Source organism: Cynoglossus semilaevis, chromosome 2 (genome assembly GCF_000523025.1).
Source record: "Cynoglossus semilaevis isolate Cse_v1.0 chromosome 2, Cse_v1.0, whole genome shotgun sequence".
Taxonomy (NCBI): domain Eukaryota; kingdom Metazoa; phylum Chordata; class Actinopteri; order Pleuronectiformes; family Cynoglossidae; genus Cynoglossus; species Cynoglossus semilaevis.
Window position 1 is genome coordinate 15,941,850 of NC_024308.1, and position 18,860 is coordinate 15,960,709.

An 18,860-nucleotide genomic window follows, 5' to 3' on the forward strand; every position below is an offset into this window, starting at 1 on the left:
GTACGATTATTGACTTTATGACAATGACGTCATTTAATCCAATTACTGCGTATTTACCATTCACGACTCTGGTTGTCCTGCCGGTAAAGAAACATATTGGATGTATTTCCTGGTTTCACCGCAATTTTTTGTAGCATACCTCAAATGCTGGCAAGCTGTCATCCACGATGACACTGTGGTATTTTTCTTCTACAGTATAGCCAAAATAATCCCACGTGGCTAAATAAGTGGACTTAATAGACACAGTAACTCTTTGTTACGCCTCTCTTTCGCAACTTCCACGGACCGGAAAACAAAACAACACGTGGGAACATGTAGGTGTTGTGTAACTTTGTTTTTCGTTCTGTTTGAGCTGCCATAGATTTGGCAAACTATTAAGGAAACGTTACAATAAATCAGTGGTTCTTAATCATTTTCTGTAGTGCCCCCCCTTGGGGACAGAAATGTTTTCACGCCCCCCTCTCTGACGAGAACCTGATAACATGTATATTTTTACCTGTACAAACCACTGTATGTTGAGATGCTGCCACCTAGTGACTGCAGGCTTGTTATCATTCAAGCATTACAGCAGTGGTACACTTATGTACAGTGTGTGTATTCCATTGGAAGCCCCTCAAGCCCCACCTGGCACCTCACTGCGCCCCCCCCCAGGGGGTCCCGCCCCACTATTTGAGAAGTACTGAGATAAATAAACCATAGGGCTTAATACCAAAACAATGATAAATGAACCGTAGCGCTTGATACCGAAACATTACGGTAAATGAACAGTTGCGCTTCATAGCGAAACGTTACGATAAATGAACCGTAGCGCTGAATGCCGAATCGTTACGATACATTAAATGTAGCACTTAATACCGCAAATTAATTGTTATATAAATAAAAGTATGACATCTCCACTTGGTAATAAGCTTGAGTTGCTCTAAGTGAAGAATTTTTACCATTTGAAGTGCTGTGATTTCAAATCCAGCCTTCGATATGGAGTTGAGAATCTTCCCAGCCAGACCTGTGGAAACGACACAACACAGACCTTCATTATCCACATTTGACATGCGTTTAATGCCATAAGGCACGCTTCAAGTCATACTGAATTCATTATCTCTGTGGTTACAGTGGCACTTTGAGTCCCGTCCACAAATGAATCTTTTAAATGCGCCAGCGTAATCTCACGGTACAACAACCTTGGATCTGTTTGGTCACAGAATGGTGAGATTGTCTTACAGACATCCTACAAACATAGAGGTTATTTTTGTCTGGAGGTCCACACTCCACAGATAGGGAGTTGTGCCTCTCATCACTGTTGCCATGCACGGATCTTAAACTGTCAGATACAGCTGCGGTGCATGGCTGCAATGACAATTAACACTTCTTATGAAATTAGTGAGGTATTTACTAGAGTTGAACAGCAATGTCATGAACAACAATCAGAAATATTTCACCAATGTTTTTGAATTTCTTTTTAAATGGAACAGTAAGGATAAGTTCTCTTTGGTGTTCGCTTTATAGAGAACCTTTGAACTTTTTTCTGTTTTTCTAGTTCTATGACTAATAATGGACTTTCACTGACATTTCACCATTTTTTAAAGAAAACGATTTGTAAAGAAAAATACACCAAATTAATAAACAAGACACAATGTATTCATATGCATTCATTTTTATGCTTTTTAAATAAAGTTTTAAATTTTAAAACTATAATTTCTTCTTCTAAACTCCTGATGACATCATTCATATCACACACATTAGGGTTAGACCAGCAGTCTCCAACCTTTTTTGAACCAAGGACCGGTCGACTGGCATTAGCCGTTACTGTGGACCAGTAATGGCTGAGTGGCATCAATAAATTTTCAAAACAATTGACAAATTATCTTTAAATGAAAAAACTAAAGGGATATGACTGGATTCTTTTTGAATCAAGATAATTAGTAAAACTGAAGTACATTTTTTTCCACTGCGGCCCAGTACCAAGTGATCTACGGACCAGCGCCAGTCCCCGCACCAAGGGTTAGCAGCCCTGGGTTGTACGATTGCACTTATTACAGTGAGTATAATAATGCATTTGAATCATTAAGTGAAACTGTGATCATTGACTTCATAAATGTATCATTACAGAAAGGAGAATGGATAGCTATTGCGGTGGTTATACATTCTTTAGGCGACCGTTTGATCCAGACTTTCAGTACAGACCTGTGAGTAATCATTCAGCTGCAGCCCAGTAACAGGAATATCTGTGTAAGCCCTTGCTGAGTCCTCTGTGCCCTCCACAGCCAGCAGTCTGCCCAAGATAGGCTCACACTCAACACAGCTCCCAAAAGCAGCTGGTGCTGTTGCTAGGAGATCCTATTCTAGGTGCCTGGCAACAGAAGCTTCTCTATTCTAGTCATGTCTGATTGAATTTTAGGCCACGACTTTCTTTTTCATCATAATGATTGGCTGCTGGGCGTTGTCGAAGGTACTGCACGCATAAGCCCCTCAAGTGATCCTCAAGGGGATGGTGCGGCAAGATGTCTGATTCTGTTTGACTTGAATCAGTTCAGTGTGAGGCCAGCTCAACAAACCTATCAGAACAGGACACTATTTTTAGACCAGGCCACAGGTGTCTGCTCATGTCTGAAGGTAATCACTGTGTAGCCAAGCTGAAACATTATGAAAAATGCAGTCTGACCTTCCGCTCCTGTTTGTGAGGGATGGTCACTTTCCTCAGCCAACCCTTGCCTTTATTTTTGCTTTAACGCTTTAAACATGTGGAGATAACAGTTACACTTCATACAGAAAACACAACTATTTACACAGAAGAAATGACCGTAGGTGTCTTTCTTGGGGACATATGGGAATGTAGACAAGGCCGCTGATATAATTCATGACTTTCTTGTTGGAAAACGACATACAGGGGCTCCTCGCCTTATGCCGGGAGTTATGTAACTCAATTTACAAATTAAGTCGGAACTCATGTACTGTCCCTCACCTATGCTAACACAGTGGTAACATCATAATCTAGGACATAAACCCATCAGAAGAGTCTGACTTAAGCGTGGGAGTCATAATGAAGGGCAAAAAGGTCCCAAAAAAAAAACCCCAACACCAACAAAAGACAGCAAATATAGCACAATCCAATGTATGGCGTACAACCAGCGAACGTAAACAAAGCCCCCTTCTGTGTATAGCGCCACAAGATAATGTATTACGTGAGCTTTAACGGCCAATGTCAGAATGATGGCGCAAGACTTTGTTGATAAATGCATGGGAGACGGTGAAATAACCACGAAACACCATAGGTCGAGGACTATGGGAGACGGTGAAATAACCACAAAACACCATAGGTCGAGGACATCGTAAACCTAGGACCCCCCGTACTTGTCCTGCTCAAAAGAGATATTAGGAATGCAAAACAAACAAAACACAAAAACAAAAATGACAACCCCATCATTCATGTCTTGTATATAGTATTATAGGACCAACATGCAATAATTAGGTTTTCAGAACAGAATCAGAACAAATTCCCAAAGTGCTAAAAGCTAATGTTGTTAGCTATTAAACACTGTCAAATCTGGTCAGCCACCTGTAGAACATATCACATAACGCAATCATTCTTATACAATATTTGTACACCGGTACCACTAGTTTGACCAACAATGAAATACAGCAGCACAGGACTTCCCTTCAGCAGACCATTTATCCCTTATAGAAGCCTGTTGATTAGCCAAAGCCACACCATAAAACGCTGCACAATGCTAAAGGAAAGGAAGGAAAGTGAACGACTTGTTGTTGTGACACAGCGCACAATGACATGTTTTTAACCCATCACCAAAGTGAACAGTGGGCAGCTTATAAGAGCCCGGGGAGCAGTGTGTGGGCACGCTGCCTAAACTACACACACACACGTGTGAGACTATCTAACAGCAGCATTTAGTGACCCATCTGATCCTAAGGGAAATGAAATTTCCTCACGTTTCCTTACACACAGACACGGGTGCCATAATTTGAGAAACTAAAGTAATAGATATTGAATGAATCAATGACAGCAGAGTTACTAAGGAATACATTTCTGGTCATTTTTTTTCCATTGTGAAAATGCCAGAGCACAAGATGTTCTTTGTTTTGGAGAGGGAAAAAAATCTCCAGGAAGTTGCCTTGTTGTTGTCATGTTAATGGCAGGCGAGTTCCTTGATCTGTATGAAAAGCATGCAAGAACTATGGGAAAATGAACAAATGACTTGACCTCCACTTTGTGTAAGCGTTGGAAAATGTACTTATAAATTACTGACTGGAGCAAAAAGGTGTCAAGTTTTAGTTTTTGACAAATGTTTGAACTTGTCAGGAAGGGCACTCTAATGTGTATTTTACCATTTAGGTGTGGGGAAAGGTCATGTCAATAAGCCTAGCAACAGGCTAAAGAAACGTCTAACTATGCTGGAGAGAAATTAGGATTTAAGGCTAAAAGCTGATGAATATTCCGGGACGTACATCTAGTCATTAGGATTTTTTCAGGAAGTTAAATTGTATCTTTAGGTTCGCGGGATGCGAGTTTGGTCAACAACTTTGAGTGCACACTTGTTCTCTGCACTAGAGGCATCGCATTACACAGGTCACGGATCTTGAGGTATTTTTCCGTTAGCAGGGATCAGGTCAGGAATTTTGAAAAATTCCAGCTACCCTGTTGTGCCTACGTGTGGACAAAAACGCTAACGAATCGACTGAACAAATTAGGCACTCTTGTTATTTTCATTATAACTGTCACTGTTAATAAAAAACAAACAAAGTGTATTCAACCTAGTGAGGTGGTTATAAACTTTTTTTTAGTTAGCAAGTACGGTATGTTTCCATGTAAGGTGGATGAGGATGGATGGATGTATGGATGGATGGATGGAGGGTTGGGTGCATGGATGTTTTTCTACAAGTGGAGTGCACCATTCTTTCCTCTTATTTATTACTATTTAAGGCCAGGGAACCCAGTTAAGATTTGATCTAAGAAAACATGCATACTTTAAGATTATAGATTCTATTCTCTTTTGCAATCTCTACATGGATTTTCAGCTAGTAAATCCCTATAAATTTACTAGCGAGGGTGAATCATATTTGTCATATAACAACTTCAGAGCTTTTAGGTATATACCTTATATCAGACCAGGGTAAACTACGGCAATTCAGTCCACCAAACACTGGTACAAGGTATGGCAAGACTGATCAATGCTGTCAATCCTTCTGTTTCATGCAATACAACAATTCCCTGTAATTTCTGTTGACGGCACCAGGGGGCATGCAAAATGATATTTGAAAGCTGAAGTTTTTTCATGTATATTATATTTAAATTATTTTGCCCAGCCTTCTAAATCCACCGAAAACTGAACAGCCAGTTAAATTCTAAACCTCATTTTGGCCCATGAGCTAAAAAGTTTGCCCACCTCTGCTTTATGTGCTTCTTACCTTCTGACATTGCATGAGGTTTAATGATGCAGCATGTGCAGTCTGTACAGCGTGCTGTGTTACCAGGACCAAGTCCAACTGTGGATGGGAAAAAGAATTCCAGCTCCTATTAAAGAAAAAAATAACACTGAGTTGGGAACATCTGAGAACACATGAGCATGAGCAAGATGAAAAATATTCACATTCTCACTCTTGCTGCTGCAGCGAGCGAATCAGAGCCATGGCCCACATTTTTGATTCCTTCTGCTCCCATCTGGGAACGAACGTTTTGTGGTGACTCTCGCCGTGTGGGTGAGTCTGTGGGTCCCAGAAGTCTTCTCCAGGCAGATACGGCATCAGTACCCATCAGCTCCATGGCAACCAGAGGCCCCGAGGACACATACTGCACAAGGTTACTGCATTCATTTAAAGGGAGAAAAAAAAAGTAGCATTAGGAAAGCCGCAATAAATGTCACGATAATGTCTAAATTGGTCACTCACTTGAAAAAAGGCTTTGACTGATGTTCCGCATAAAAGTCTGCTGCCTGGTTACTGGAAAAACAAGAAATGTATAAATAGGTAAATAATCTTATGTCATCATTATAAGTCTAACTGTGAACTTTGTTCATTTGAATTCCCATTTGAAAGAATAGGTAAATAATCTTATGTCATTATAAGTCTAACTGTGACCTTTGTTCATTTGAATTCCCATTTGAAAAAGTCAATCTTTATTTTAACATTTCACTGTAAGAAAGAATCTAACTCTGAATAATATAATTTGGCATAGAAGTTGCTGCAGTTCAGAGTTAATTTAATAATATTATTATAATTCAATCATTTAAAGACAAGACGATTTTGGCCCGAGGTTTTGACTAAAGGTCATTGCAGTTCCAGTACCCTGCTACTCCATTTCCTGTTTATGTTTGAAATAAAGCAAAATCAATAAATGTCGTAATGAAGAACTGAGATTTAATCCATAGTAAGAGCAGAGACTCTTCATTTAAATCAGTTAGTATGCATACATGGGTAAACTAACAAGCATTAACATTATAGACCAGGGGTGGGCAATTTATTTTCCACACTGAGTAAATGAGTTTTAAAAATTAATAATAATAATATTTTTTTATTTTTTATAAATGCCTTTCAGGACGCCCAAGCTCACTTCACAAAGATAAAAACAAAACAAAAAAAAGAAAGCAGAGCAGCTGCTCCCCATGATGCTGAGGCTGGCAGAGGGCACGGTGGGGTGTATGGAGGAGGAGCTAAGGGATCGGGAGGAGGTGACAATATGGAGGAGATCTGACAGATGAGGGTGGATTTTAAAATGGATGCATGGATTTAACTAGAAGCCAGTGGAGTTGCTGAAGTACAGGGCTGAATTCTGGACCGTTTGAAGCTCATAGAGGGATTTGAAAGGGAGGCTGAAGAGGAGAGAGTTTTCACTGTATCAGATGATTGAAAAATGTTTGCGTGAACTATGATGAATAAATTCACAAGAGCAAACCGAAATTTGAAAAGAAATGCGAATGGTGTGGGAATAGTGCTATTAGCTAGGGATCTCTGAGGTAGAGGAAAAAGGCCATTATCAATCGGTAAAGTTTGTCTCTCGCCATCTAGCGACGTTAACTGAGAATGCAATTGATGCAATGCAACGCAAGAAAATGGCAAACTTAATTTGGACAACTTTGTACTAGGGGTGTAATTGATTACAATTTTAAATAATTGATTACATTAACAATGAAATTAACTGATTTTACGTCACAGGGTAACATTAACAATGAAATTAACTGATTTTATTTTGAAAATAGTTCAGACAATTCAATTAACTGGTTGCAGGAGTTCTTTAACTTTAACTTGTTTGGGAAATACATCTGTAATGTATTTCTCCCTTTCACATAGAAATCCTTACCATGTAAGACACGACATCTTGGCTTTGGTCACTATGAGGTTGGAGGAGTAAATCAGTTCAAGAAAATCTCCGATCTTGGTCACTACATCTGGCTTGAGTATAGCGAGAGTTCTGAAAAACAAAGGCGTAAAAAGACAATATAGGATGATAAATACAAATTAAAGATGAAGAAAATCATATTACAGATATTACAGATATTACAAATTAAATCAGACATCCAAACAACCAAAGTCAAATAAATGTCTTCTAGGTCGCCCAGCATTACACTAACTTCTGAGATATTGTAACCAATCACACCTCTCTTTTTTGATTCCCAATTTGTTTGCTGTGTACTGGTCTGCGTATTCGATAAGATGAAGCTGCCGCGAAAACACGGTCACACGATTTCCGAGGAACAGGTCATCCTGTTGGATATCATCATATACTGTCCTTCTCAAAAATGTCCGCTGGTTCTTTACGTCAAACTAGGAATGACATAAATGAAAAACATATTAGTTCTTACACTGGTCACCCAAAACATGCTTTGCTCTAAAAACCCAAGATTATTTCACAGAGGGTTATGCCCAGTCACTTCTGAAAAAAGGTTTATTTCTAGTGTTAGTAGTCCTATTTGAATTAAGTAATGCCTGACAACCTTCTGTGAAATATGTAACTATGTCTTTGAAATGAGCTACAAAAAACTAAGGGATGCAGGGACCCTGCGCCAGGAGATATCTACCATTTCTACGGAGCCATCTTTGGGATAGTACATGAGCTGGTAACGCCGCTGGAGAGCAGCAGTGGAATCATACCACTCAGTGAGAAAGGCAAAGCGTTCCTCCTTAGAGAGGGGGAAAAAAAGAGAAATTAACAAGACAAAGACAGATGCACAACAATCAGTTTTTTTGTGTTTGTTTTTGTAAGTATGGTTTAATCGTATTTGCAACTGCAACTCTATTTTGGAAGTCCTTGGTTGAGGAAAATAATGTAGGAATAGTATATCTTGAACATCAGTAATACACCCTGGGGTTTTGTGTAAAGTTTTTTTCTGCTTTACTTGGTATTGTAAACATAAACTCACTATAACTTTGACTGTATACACGTTTCTCACATTTTTTTCTGACATTCGTTTAAGAATAGTTTGAATTTAATTCAAATTTTACAACTGTTAAGTTCACTGATATGTGTTTTAGGCAATACAAATAAAACAAATGCATGACTTGCCTTGATACAGATACTATATGCTTCACGTTTCTTATTATCAGACAATTCAGGTATAGTTTTACCTTTGACATGTTTCGACAGTGAGGTCCCGTCTTCCAATTCTTCTTTACTGTGTAAGGCATATCATCAATTAGGAAACAATTAATTTCCGTAGCCTCATCCACCTGCTTCTCTTAGCAACTGCTTATTGCACAGTAAACTGCGCCGCAAAAACAGCAAAACAGAAAAATTAGTATACAGATATAATACGCGCAAAACCGACATACTAACTTGCATTTTTTTAAAAACTTAATAAGAGTTCAGCCAACCGTCGACGTGTAGCACTATGTCGTTTGATGCTAACAGTTGTTGCTGCTGCGAAGCTGCAACAGAATACTTACGTTACTTACATAATTAATTTACTTCAGATAGCGTGAATTATTCTTGACCTTAGTCACCAAGTCAGCAAAGAATTACCAAAAGAAACTTATATTCAACTTGGCGACAGTGCTATTTCGTGGTTATACTGATACTTAGCTTAGCAAGTATCACAATCCGTTAAATTAATTTCGATATCTGTGAGGGACCTGCCACAACCTACAGTAGTAATAATAATGACTAAAATAAGAAAATACTATATTTTTTTAACTTACCATTGGAATAAACTATGGGAAGCTACATGATAAACTGTTTTTCGTTTGCTTATATAAGCTATTGTTTCTATAGTTACTGTGGCACAGCCAAGGTGCGTTCAAGGACATCTACTTTAGTTGTAACAATTTGAATTCACCAACTTAAGACGTTTTATCCAGTGTTGCTTTACATGACAGAAACGAAAAAGGGCATATTAAGAAAATCTGAAATTGTATCACAAAAAATGTTCAAAAGCTGATTGACTAATTTAATGTTCAGTTGTTTAGAAAATGAAAAGACTGCTTCATCGTTTTCATAGTTTTTGACGTAGTCAACTGAACTTTTACTTTCATCCACCTTCGATTACTTCCTGGCTTTGATATGCTCCAAGTTTTCAGTGCAGTTTTCAATTTTGCGCTGGATTAGTGCATGTTGCAGAATCACTGTATATATATAATTCCGAGTTGCTGCTAACTTATCATGTGAGTGCCTTCAATTGTAGTCGTTTTGCTTTTTTGACAGATTACATCAGGATACATGCGACCACACGGAATACTCATATGGTAGCACTCGTTTAAATACAAGTACATGAGTTTAAGTGTCAGTGCCTACGCTTACGAAATCTTCGGCTACCACCAATCACTGAAGCAGGCCAATGTTTATTTTACGGATGATTGGGTCATGCGCATGACGTATTATGCGTGCAACAATGTGGAGTTGTTAGTTTTAACCATTTCCTGACTTACATATCTCAAAAACGCATTACTTAGTAAAAATACTTAACGGTAAAGTTTACTATGATCAAACTAATAGTGGTTAAATTTTATTGATGTATATTTTTTCTATCCCAATGTATTTATTTGTGTTTATTGCTACTAATGAAGGAGTTCGATTGCTTTATAAACCAAAGTGTGTGTTGTCTAAACTTTGCACAGTATTTTGCACTTTTATACGTCTCAACTTTGCACAGTATTTTGCACTTTTATTTTATACTGAACAAATCTTTGAATAAATCAGCAAATTGTATACAATACAATCTAAAATTCCACAAAAACTAAGACTATAAGATAGTTAGATGATAATATTATTTTGAGCACAATTAAAAACCAGATTCCTTCATACAACAAGCAATAATGTCATTATTTTCCCTTGAATGACCGAATTATCTTTCGCAATTATTTCACACGAGAGATATATGGGATGAAAACTTTGAGCTTCGTTTAAAATTGTGAAACTTTGAAATACAGTATAGGTTAACATTTTTGTTAGTTGTGAGCTTATTTTTTAATATGTATCATTTCTGTTCTACGGAAAGCGAGCGAGGCCATGATACATAGGACCGGGCTGATGACTTGACGTTTGACAGAACCCATGTGCACTGCATGCCGGGAAAAATGGCGTCGTTGTTTACAAGACGGCACAGGGGGCAACATATCTGCGACTTTTAAAGTAAATCTTGTGTCCCGTTTTTGTTCTGACTTTACAGTAATTTTAACAGTGTGTTAGAAAGTCTTTGCTTGAAACGAGAGCGTTAGAGAGTGGAAACTGCCATTGACAAGGTGAAAGAAGAGAGTGAGTTCCTGTTTTTGCACCGTCACTGACAGACACGACTTTACTTCGAATCACAGGTCTGTCGCCACTGCATGGTGTTTGAATAATATTCGCATGTCAGTGAAAGCTAATTAAGAAAATCACGTGTCACTACTCTAACTGCACGTTAAATGTGGAATTTTCGATTATTATTTAAACTGCTTCACCTTTGTAAATGTTATAGTAGAGTGGAATGATATCAAGTTGGTCCTGCAATGTTGGTAAATCTTGGCATCGCTTTTATATCGTATGTAAACCAAACAACCTGTCTGGTTTAAGTTTGGTTTAAATATATAAATAAAGTTTCTATCTGTCTATCTTTTTGATCATGTTAGTTCTGTTATCAGCTGTAATAGATGAATAAATTCGAGTCTAAAAAGCATCTTTAGTGTAACGTCTTATCATTAACTTGTATACTTTTAACACGTTTCATCAAACAATAGTTAATCCGTCCATATTTGAATGAATTAAACAAAATTATTGGTTCGGAAGTATATTTACATTTTATTGTAGCTTGAACTACCACGCTTCAACCACACACCTATGATTAATACTGGACGTCATAACCTAGATTAATCCAGATAAATCAACTGTTAACTTGTTTGTGTAGTGTACGTTGTAACATTAGGTTTTTAAATGTTAATGAATTGTTTCAGTTTACTAATGGATGTGTCAGTGTGTTGGCTAATCAGGAAAATTCATCAGTATGATCTTTACAAAAACAAAAATCAAAAGCATGATAAATGATTAAAATAGGTCTTCAAGATGTAAGCAGTGCAGTTTATCAGTGCCTCTTATTGATGGTTAGTTTAAAACTAAAACGTTATGCTGAGACAGCCATCGTTATGATTTTGCAGATGTGAGAAATGCTAGGAAGTGGAGTTTTTTGCATTGCTGTGGTGAAGAGGTAGAGTTTTTTGCATTGCTGTGGTGAAGAGTAAATTCATATAGGTGTTATTTACACTGCCTCAAAAGCACTAGTCTTGAGTTATCGTCATCTTGAGGCTCTGTTTATACGCTGTTTGTTTGTTAATGCTTTGTGCCCTGATAAAAAGAAAAATCAGTATATATTTTTATTTTCACTTTTAAACTACTGCCCTGATCTCCTCAGTTTTAGATCAAGTGAGTTCATTTTACCGACTCCTGGGCTTAATCAGATGTTCAGTGTCTCAATTGTGCACAGGACCCATTAGAAGACTATTGTGACTGTATTGTAGACTTAACAAATATCATCATAAAACCCCTTTTTCTTCAGAGGAGCTTCTTTTTGGTGCTGCAGGAGGACACGTTAATCCAGACGAATGTAAGTCGCTGCATCGTAGAACTCATGTACTCTGGTTTGGCAGCAGAACTAATTCAGTGCTTGGTAAACATGTGATGGGTTCATTGTAACCGGGCTTCTGTTGGACTGTTGTACACAGGAACAGAACCACGGCAAAGCTTCTCATTGAGCGCTACTTTCGGCAGTTAACCGAGGGCTGCGGATATGGCAACTGCACGAACAAGTTTTGCGCTTCATGTCATGACTTTCGACCTTTGGATAGTAATTCAGCAGCCGCCAAAGCGCTTGAGTTGTTTAAGATTAATGCCAAACTCTGTCCTCATCCCCCCAAGAAAGAATCTGACACCTCCGAGGCTGAAAACATGAGCGATATGGACCCGTCTTCCTCCGAAGAGGTGTTCTCAGGTACTGCGAGACCCAATTTGATTGCTTTCCAGCCTGTTTTTGTTTATTATTCTTTTAATGGTTTAATTCAGTCACTGTTCTGTTGCAGATGTTCATTATCTCACAGAGAACTCTGTGTGTATGATTCTGAGTTTCTGTGAGGAGCAAGGCGACTACTCTGCCCTGGTCCGTGTCATTGGCAGAGTCTTTTCAAGTGCAGATTCTTTGATGAAGAGTTTTAGAAAGAATGAACCAAGTTCAGCCAATGAAACAACAGACCAGACTGCACCCCAACTGGAGAGTACGGGTGCTGCCCCTGTTGACGCGGCCGCTCTACCGGATGAGTTTAACAAGTTTGACCTCTGCGACCTCAATATAGACCTCGAGTCCGTGAGGAGGGTCTACGACAGACTTTTAACTAACGACCAGGCTCAAACTGCTCTTGTGAACGCACTTGTGTTCCTCACACCAAATATGGAGCTTGACCTGGATTACCTGGATGTGTATGAAGCGAATCCAGATTATTTAAACATTTTCCTCATTGTGATGGAGAACAGCAACCTTCACAGTCCCGAGTACCTTGAAGTGGCATTGCCGCAGTTCTGCAAGGCGATGAGCAAACTGCCTGTGGCTGCACTTGCAAGACTGGCAAGGCTTTGGTCAGTGTACGGTTTAGAACACATCAGGCGTATAATGGAGACCTTCCAGCAGGTCATCACATTCACAATTTTGAGTAACGAATATGACGCTGAAAATCTGGTGAACGAAGATGAGACCGTGGTGACTGCCACCCAGTGTTTAAAAGTCGTGTTTTACGCAAGTATCCTGGGCGGTGAAGTGGACACGGAGCACAACGAGGAGGAGGGTGATGAAGACGAAGACTTGGATGAGCTCTCTCTACACGAACTGCTAGGTGAGGATAGGCTCTATAAGAAGCGTCCTCTGCTTGATCCCCTGGAAAAAGAACTGGGAGTCCGGACTATAGATTGTATTAAACCTCTGATTCCCTTTGAGGATTTCGTTAACGAGTCAATAAATGATGTAGTGGAGATGGACAAAGACTTCACCTTCTTCAAGGTCAATGCTGAAAGTAAGTTTTCTTTTCAGAGCTGCCCATTCATTCTCAGCGTCATCACAAAGAATCAAGGACTTTACTACGATAATAGGATCAGAATGTACAGCGAGCGACGCCTCACTGCCCTGTACAGCATGGTTCAGGGCCAACAGCCCAACCCCTACCTGAAACTCAAAGTTCGAAGAGATCACATTATTGATGACGCCCTTGTACGGGTGAGTTGACACACCACATGGAAGTCACAATCATAAAAACTAGAGATGTCCGATATTAACTTTGAAGTCACAATCATTTAAAACTAGGTATGTCCGATATGAACTTTTTGCAGATATGCCGATATCGTCCAAACACTTAATTTCCGATTCCGATATCAACCGATACCAATATAGGCCTGGTAATATTTATTGATTTATCTGTACAAACAACTGTATGAGTTGCTGACTGGATGCTGCCATCTTGTGACTTTCACTGTCATTTAACGAAACCTAGGCATTGGGTTATCGGGTTTTCATTGTAGGAGAAAAAAACGCTAACAATTCTTACAGATGTTGTGCTAATATCGGGCCGATAATATCCATTGGCTGATATTATCGCACACCCCTACTTAAAACTATTACTCACTGACTCCTATTCTTTTACTCAGTTCATGGATTCAGTTAGAAAATAGATCTTTTAGACTCTATTATTATTTCTGGCACATTATGACACATATTATTATTTGCGAAGTCCAAGTGAAATGTCACTTTGATTTGTTTGTCAAAATTAATTTAAAAACCGATGAAGAATTACTTTTTGATATTCAAAAGGAAAAATAGCCAAGGTTGGATTGGTTCAAAGGACAATGGGAGCGAGACTTCATCTATAACGCATGTGTCAAACTCAGGCCCTGGGGCCAAATCTGGTCCGCAGTGTAATTATATTTGGCCCGCAAGATCATATCAAATGTGTACTAGAATTGGCTTGCCAGTGTATAGCCCCTAAATACTGGCAAATACAACTTTTTTTTATTAATGGGAGCTCAGTTTAATAAGTTCAACTGTTTTTCTTTGTGTTAAAGCTGGAGATGATCTGCATGGAGAACCCTTCTGACCTCAAGAAGCAGCTGTTTGTCGAATTTGAGGGGGAGCAAGGAGTAGATGAGGGAGGGGTGTCGAAAGAGTTTTTTCTGTTGGTGCTGGAGGAGATTTTCAATCTTGATATAGGTGAGACGGTTGAAAGAGTGGATTTACAGTGTCGGAATTTGACTTAAAGATAGAAAGATAACATAGACTGGGACACTTGTGAGGATTGTGAGGATCAATGCTCTTACAAACTGACTTTTCCAACTTTTCTCTTTGTCTTTTTTCATACAGGAATGTTCACCTATGACAAAGACACAAAGCTCTTCTGGTTTAACTCCTCTTCACTTGAGAACGAAGCACAGTACACTCTTGTAGGCATTGTCATGGGACTGGCCATTTACAACAACTGCATCCTGGATGTCCACTTCCCAATGGTGGTCTACAGGAAACTAATGGGAAAGAAAGGGACCTTCTTGGACCTGTCCGACTCACATCCAGTATATATATATATATTTTTTTTTTTTTAAATCTGTTCTATCAAACAAAGTAGTTAAAAAACTGTATGTGAGGGGAAGTCCTAAGAAAATTTGAAAAAGAATCTTTACTTTAAAATATCAAAGCTATTTCCTTCAGTCTGCACGAGTCTTAAAACGTCTTCCTTCTATGGAAGAACTGATTCTATCTTGGTGGAATTCTGGTAGCTGTCCGTTTCCTCAGGTCATAACATACTTTTTGTGACTAAAAAATAGTTGTTTAGCTAGCTGGATAGATAGACTAACGGATGGATAGATCGATAGCTAGATAGATAGATAGATTATTAATCCTTCCGTGGTGCCATCAAGAAATTAAGTAAGCTTAAAAAGTTCTTAAAATGTTTTTATATTTCTTTGTTTGTTTAATGCTGTTGCATACATTGAGCGTTTTATTTTCCGTTTCAGGTTCTCCACCAAAGTCTGAAGCAACTGCTTGACTATACAGATAACGTGGAGGAAGACATGGCGCTAACTTTTCAGATATCGCAAACAGACCTCTTTGGAAATCCAGTACTGTATGACCTGAAGGAGGAGGGCGACCAGATCCCTGTTACTAATGAGAACAGACAGGTGTGTTTGCAAGCAATTCTTTCATTAAAGAAGCCAATGTAACTACTAGGGTGGGCTCGAGCCAACACTTGGACTCGAACGACATCGGTCTGATATTGGTCAAAGTTAAAGAATTGAACACTGAAAAAAAACACAACTATATCTCCATTTAACTTTGAGCAACATGCTGCAAATAGGGACACTATCACCAGGTATTGGATTGACATCTGTATCGACATTGAGTATTGGCAGGTACTCCAACTTAGTAGTATCATATGGGACAAGAAAAAGTTGCGAAATAGCTGCAGTGTGTAATAGTAGCAAGTAAAAAGTACAAAACAGAGAGCAAGGAAGATTTTTTTGAAACACACATTAAAGTCAATGTTTAGTCTGCTAATATATATATATATATATATATATATATATGCAGAGGTGTGTGTGGTTATTTTGTCACACGTGATAGAATTTCATCCACCAATGTGTTTGTGTGTGTAATTCACAGGAGTTTGTGGATCTGTATACTGAATACATACTGAACAAGAGCGTGGAAAGACAGTTCAAAGCTTTCAAGAAAGGATTTCAAATGGTCACCAATGAGTCTCCACTCAAGTATTTGTTTAGACCTGAGGAAGTAGAACTCCTCATTTGTGGAAGCAGGGTGAGAGACGTTCTCTATTTCTAGATTTATCCCTCTCTCCCTCCCCCCAGTTTCATGACTTAAACCAGCATTTCCGTCTTATGTGACAGAAACTCGACTTTGAAGCCCTGGAGAAAGCGACAGAATACGACGGAGGCTACAGCAGAGAGAGTGAAATCATAAAGTGAGATTATTCCATTAAATCACGCTGCAGCAGTTACAACATATCATATCATTGACCGTGGTGTACGTGTACAATTCATGATACATTTTAAAATCCTGCATTTTGCACATTGACAGATACTTCTGGGAAATCGTTCACTCATTTGGAGAGGAGCAGAAGAGGTTGTTCCTTCAGTTTACCACTGGCACAGACAGAGCCCCAGTCGGTGGACTCGGCAAACTGAAGATGATTATCACTAAAAACGGCTCTGACACAGACAGGTGAGGGGAAAAAACGGTGCCGTAGTAATGCTAACTCTTTGCACAGAGACCAGTTCAGGACATTTGTCAATGTCCCCCAAAGGGCACATGTTTGACCATGACAAAAATCACCAAATGAAAATGTTACCTCAAGAATATGTAATAAAATAAAATGCTCTCCTTGTTTTAACTTATTTAGTTGAACACAACGCTAATGTGTTTGCAGGAATTGAAGAAAGACACATAGAGATTGTCAACAATGCTGAGTCTCTCTTGTTGTTATAGCCATACCCTGCCACCTAGTGGAAGATTATTTTTTGGTTCTGCCTGTCACAGTAGCATAGACAAACATAGCTAAATCATTTGCAGCGAACAAGTTTTCAGACCATTTTTTAAGCAAAATTGGATTATCTTCCGCGGTACATTTGTTGATCTCTCACAACTCACTAATGTTCGCCGTGGTTAGGAAACAGCGGGTTAAGGAGATGTAACTCAGGTACAGGTATCTAACAGGTATCTTACAGTTTGTTGATACATTTTGTTTCAGTATGCAACGTCAAATGTAGTTGGAATTCTAACCTAGAGTCTTCCAGTAAGGCTGCTCATGGTAAAACAAAATAAAAATACTTACTTTAAGAGAACAGAACTTTCCCCTAAACTATAAACATGTATCACATTCTTGCTTAGTGCAACAAGATTACCCAGAGTTTGGCATTGCTTTCTTCTACCTCACGGGTGACCAACATACGGCCGGGGGGCCAAAACTGGTGCGCTATGCCGTTCAATCCAGCCCACTTGATGAATTTTGAAAAATAAAAAAAAATACACAAATACTTCATGTTCAGGATATTTTTTGTAAAATTTCATTAAATATGAATAAATAATAATAAATAATATATTTGTACTTCTTTACAAGTGGAATAACATGGACTTATTGCTATTCATAGTGTTATGATTATGCTATGTTATGATTGTGCCGGTCCGGCCCATAACATGGACTTATTGCTATTCATAGTTAATAATGTTATGATTGTGCCGGTCCGGCCCACTTGACAGCTAATTAGGTTGCATGCGGCCCGTGAACCAAATTGAGTTTGACAGCCCGTCCGTCATCCTCAGCTGCCGTCATGTTTTCAATAATCATTTTTTCTACCTCCTTGTTTTGATTTCTTTCGCAGGCTTCCAACCTCCCACACCTGCTTTAATGCACTGCTGCTCCCAGAATACGCCTCCAAAGAAAAACTGAAAGAAAGACTCCTCAAGGCCATCACTTACGCCAAAGGCTTTGGGATGCTGTGACAGATTTCTTACTGCATCTTAGTAAACAAAGGGAGCTTTGCAAGAGAATTAAAGTATTTTTTGTGTTTTTGTCTTTGACAGTACAGTAATCCTGGGCCTAACTTGTTAAGGTGCCATGTAATAATGCAGCATCCCTTCGGATTCAAGGGTTTTAACAAAGCTTTTACAAAACGCTGAAGTGCACTTACCTACGATATTTTAGGTAATGCCAGCATGTTTTTTTTAATTGTCTGTTTTAAGTGAAGTACTTCGAATTAGTCCTCAGAGACGACCTAACAATATGAGTGGATAATGGTGCTCATTATTTATGATTACCAGTTTGGTAACATCAGGAAAAGTCTTTTTCTTTTTTTTTACCTACAACTGAGCCAAGTAGCCTCTCGGATACACTTTGCTGCCAGTGTGAGCGCCGTCTCACTCGAAGCCTATTTTAAAGTATATCTTTGTCCGGGTGCGTGTTTTCGTTTTGTTTTTGAAACAAATACCTTGCGTGTTGTGAAACAGTAAATCTGAGCTGAGGTTTTTGGCCTCAGGTTTCAGAATGTGTTGACTGATTCTGCAAGTCAGACTTTCACATCCTGTCAAGGTTTGGTGTTTAACGGTGCGTTGTGTGCATTTGAAGTGCCGTTCCCTGCACAGCAGTGTGTGCAGTTTTACAAATGTGCAATGCCTGTATGAATTCAGTAGACTGTGTTGTTTGGCTAATATCTCAGGTACATAAATAATGCGCTGAACATGTGTAAACTATGTGGATCAGTCATTTTGCAAAATAAAAAAATATACAGTATGTATTGAACCATAAAAGTTATCCTCCTCATTTCTAGCACATTATGACACATACATATAAATATATAAACAGTGCATATACTGTATGCACTGTTTATATGTGTGTCTATATGAGTGTAT

At 38.8% G+C, this 18,860-nt stretch overlaps 2 protein-coding genes across 6 annotated transcripts in view; one reads left to right on the forward strand and one right to left on the reverse strand.

The window, feature by feature from the left end:
* nme7 (NME/NM23 family member 7) overlaps positions 1-9,572 on the reverse strand; it is a 16,066-nt gene extending 6,494 nt beyond the window's left edge. The window contains exons 1-9 of one of the 4 annotated variants that reach the window (XM_025065598.1): positions 9,479-9,572; positions 8,572-8,618; positions 8,025-8,126; positions 7,604-7,770; positions 7,307-7,417; positions 5,899-5,949; positions 5,609-5,813; positions 5,419-5,524; positions 939-1,003 (exon numbers count right to left, since the gene is read on the reverse strand). In XM_025065598.1, the coding sequence (XP_024921366.1) occupies positions 939-1,003; positions 5,419-5,524; positions 5,609-5,813; positions 5,899-5,949; positions 7,307-7,417; positions 7,604-7,770; positions 8,025-8,126; positions 8,572-8,580 (816 nt within the window). In that variant the 5' untranslated portion in view covers positions 8,581-8,618; positions 9,479-9,572. Of the gene's footprint in view, positions 1-938; positions 1,004-5,418; positions 5,525-5,608; positions 5,814-5,898; positions 5,950-7,306; positions 7,418-7,603; positions 7,771-8,024; positions 8,127-8,571; positions 8,709-9,141; positions 9,456-9,478 lie in introns of those variants that run through there. The other 3 variants (XM_025065589.1, XM_025065594.1, XM_025065600.1) reach the window with 3 other exon arrangements.
* An 865-nt stretch (positions 9,573-10,437) lies between these two features.
* LOC103399973 (ubiquitin-protein ligase E3A-like) lies at positions 10,438-18,553 on the forward strand. 2 transcript variants are annotated; one of them, XM_025054135.1, is made up of 11 exons: positions 10,438-10,570; positions 11,967-12,014; positions 12,133-12,398; positions 12,487-13,667; positions 14,510-14,654; positions 14,805-15,010; positions 15,452-15,616; positions 16,098-16,253; positions 16,343-16,416; positions 16,533-16,676; positions 17,834-18,553. In XM_025054135.1, coding segments are annotated over exons 2-11 (2,460 nt in total). In that variant the 5' UTR covers positions 10,438-10,570; positions 11,967-12,012; the 3' UTR covers positions 17,955-18,553. The 2 variants fall into 2 exon arrangements, with proteins under 2 accessions (XP_024909903.1, XP_024909902.1); XM_025054134.1 differs by having other exon boundaries at positions 10,441-10,749.
* Positions 18,554-18,860: the final 307 nt, after the last annotated feature.